The 596-nt window shown below is 52.9% G+C and overlaps 1 protein-coding gene across 1 annotated transcript; it reads right to left on the bottom strand.

The window, feature by feature from the left end:
• Positions 1-26: 26 nt before the first annotated feature.
• On the bottom strand, positions 27-373 carry PPTG_22748 (hypothetical protein; the record flags this gene model as incomplete). Its single annotated transcript, XM_008905975.1, has 2 exons — positions 27-136; positions 211-373. 2 exons carry the CDS (start codon positions 371-373, stop codon positions 27-29), a joined length of 273 nt encoding a protein of 90 aa, XP_008904223.1.
• Positions 374-596: the final 223 nt, after the last annotated feature.

The following is a 596-nucleotide window of genomic DNA, read 5'->3' as shown; positions in this document are numbered from 1 at the left end:
ATCACCACATGGTATCAATTTGAAGGTCAATCGAAGAAGGCAACGTAGAAGTGCTCTCGAGCACGCGGCTGCGAGGAAGATCTACCGATCCAGGCCGTGTGCAATAGCACCTCACACTGGCCTGAATCTGTAGAATCTGTTCCGCAAAGGGGGCGTGAAGTGAGTGGCCGGACGCGACGTTTGCTCGCGAGAAGGTTTGTGAACGGCAACCGGCTACGCTGATGCATGAAAAAGCCTCCAGCCCTCGAGAGGGAGTAGTAAACGTCATAGCCGTGCTGCCACTCGTTGCGAAGGTAGAGCAGAACTTGATACGTTGGGAGCGGCTTTGATGCAGCGGCTCTATCGTGTGCGCCTGTGCGGACACGACGACCATTTGTCGACTGAAGAGACGCACAGCCCAAAACGATATCTTTTTTTTGGTCTGTTTTGGGCGCGCGCAAGAGCCAGGGGTCCACTTGCAAGAGAAAGGGGTCCGAATGCGCAGAAAGAAGGCTGGGCTAAACTAATTACACTTGGTTTTACTAAGGGAGCCAACGTTGGGTTCCCGCCTTATGATTTTTGGGCTCCTCACACCTCATAGTTGAAGTGTGCAAAAA

Source organism: Phytophthora parasitica (genome assembly GCF_000247585.1).
Source record: "Phytophthora parasitica INRA-310 unplaced genomic scaffold supercont2.22, whole genome shotgun sequence".
NCBI lineage: Eukaryota > Oomycota > Peronosporomycetes > Peronosporales > Peronosporaceae > Phytophthora > Phytophthora nicotianae.
Note: the sequence above shows the minus strand (reverse complement) of the source record. Positions and strands in the feature narration are given on the sequence as shown.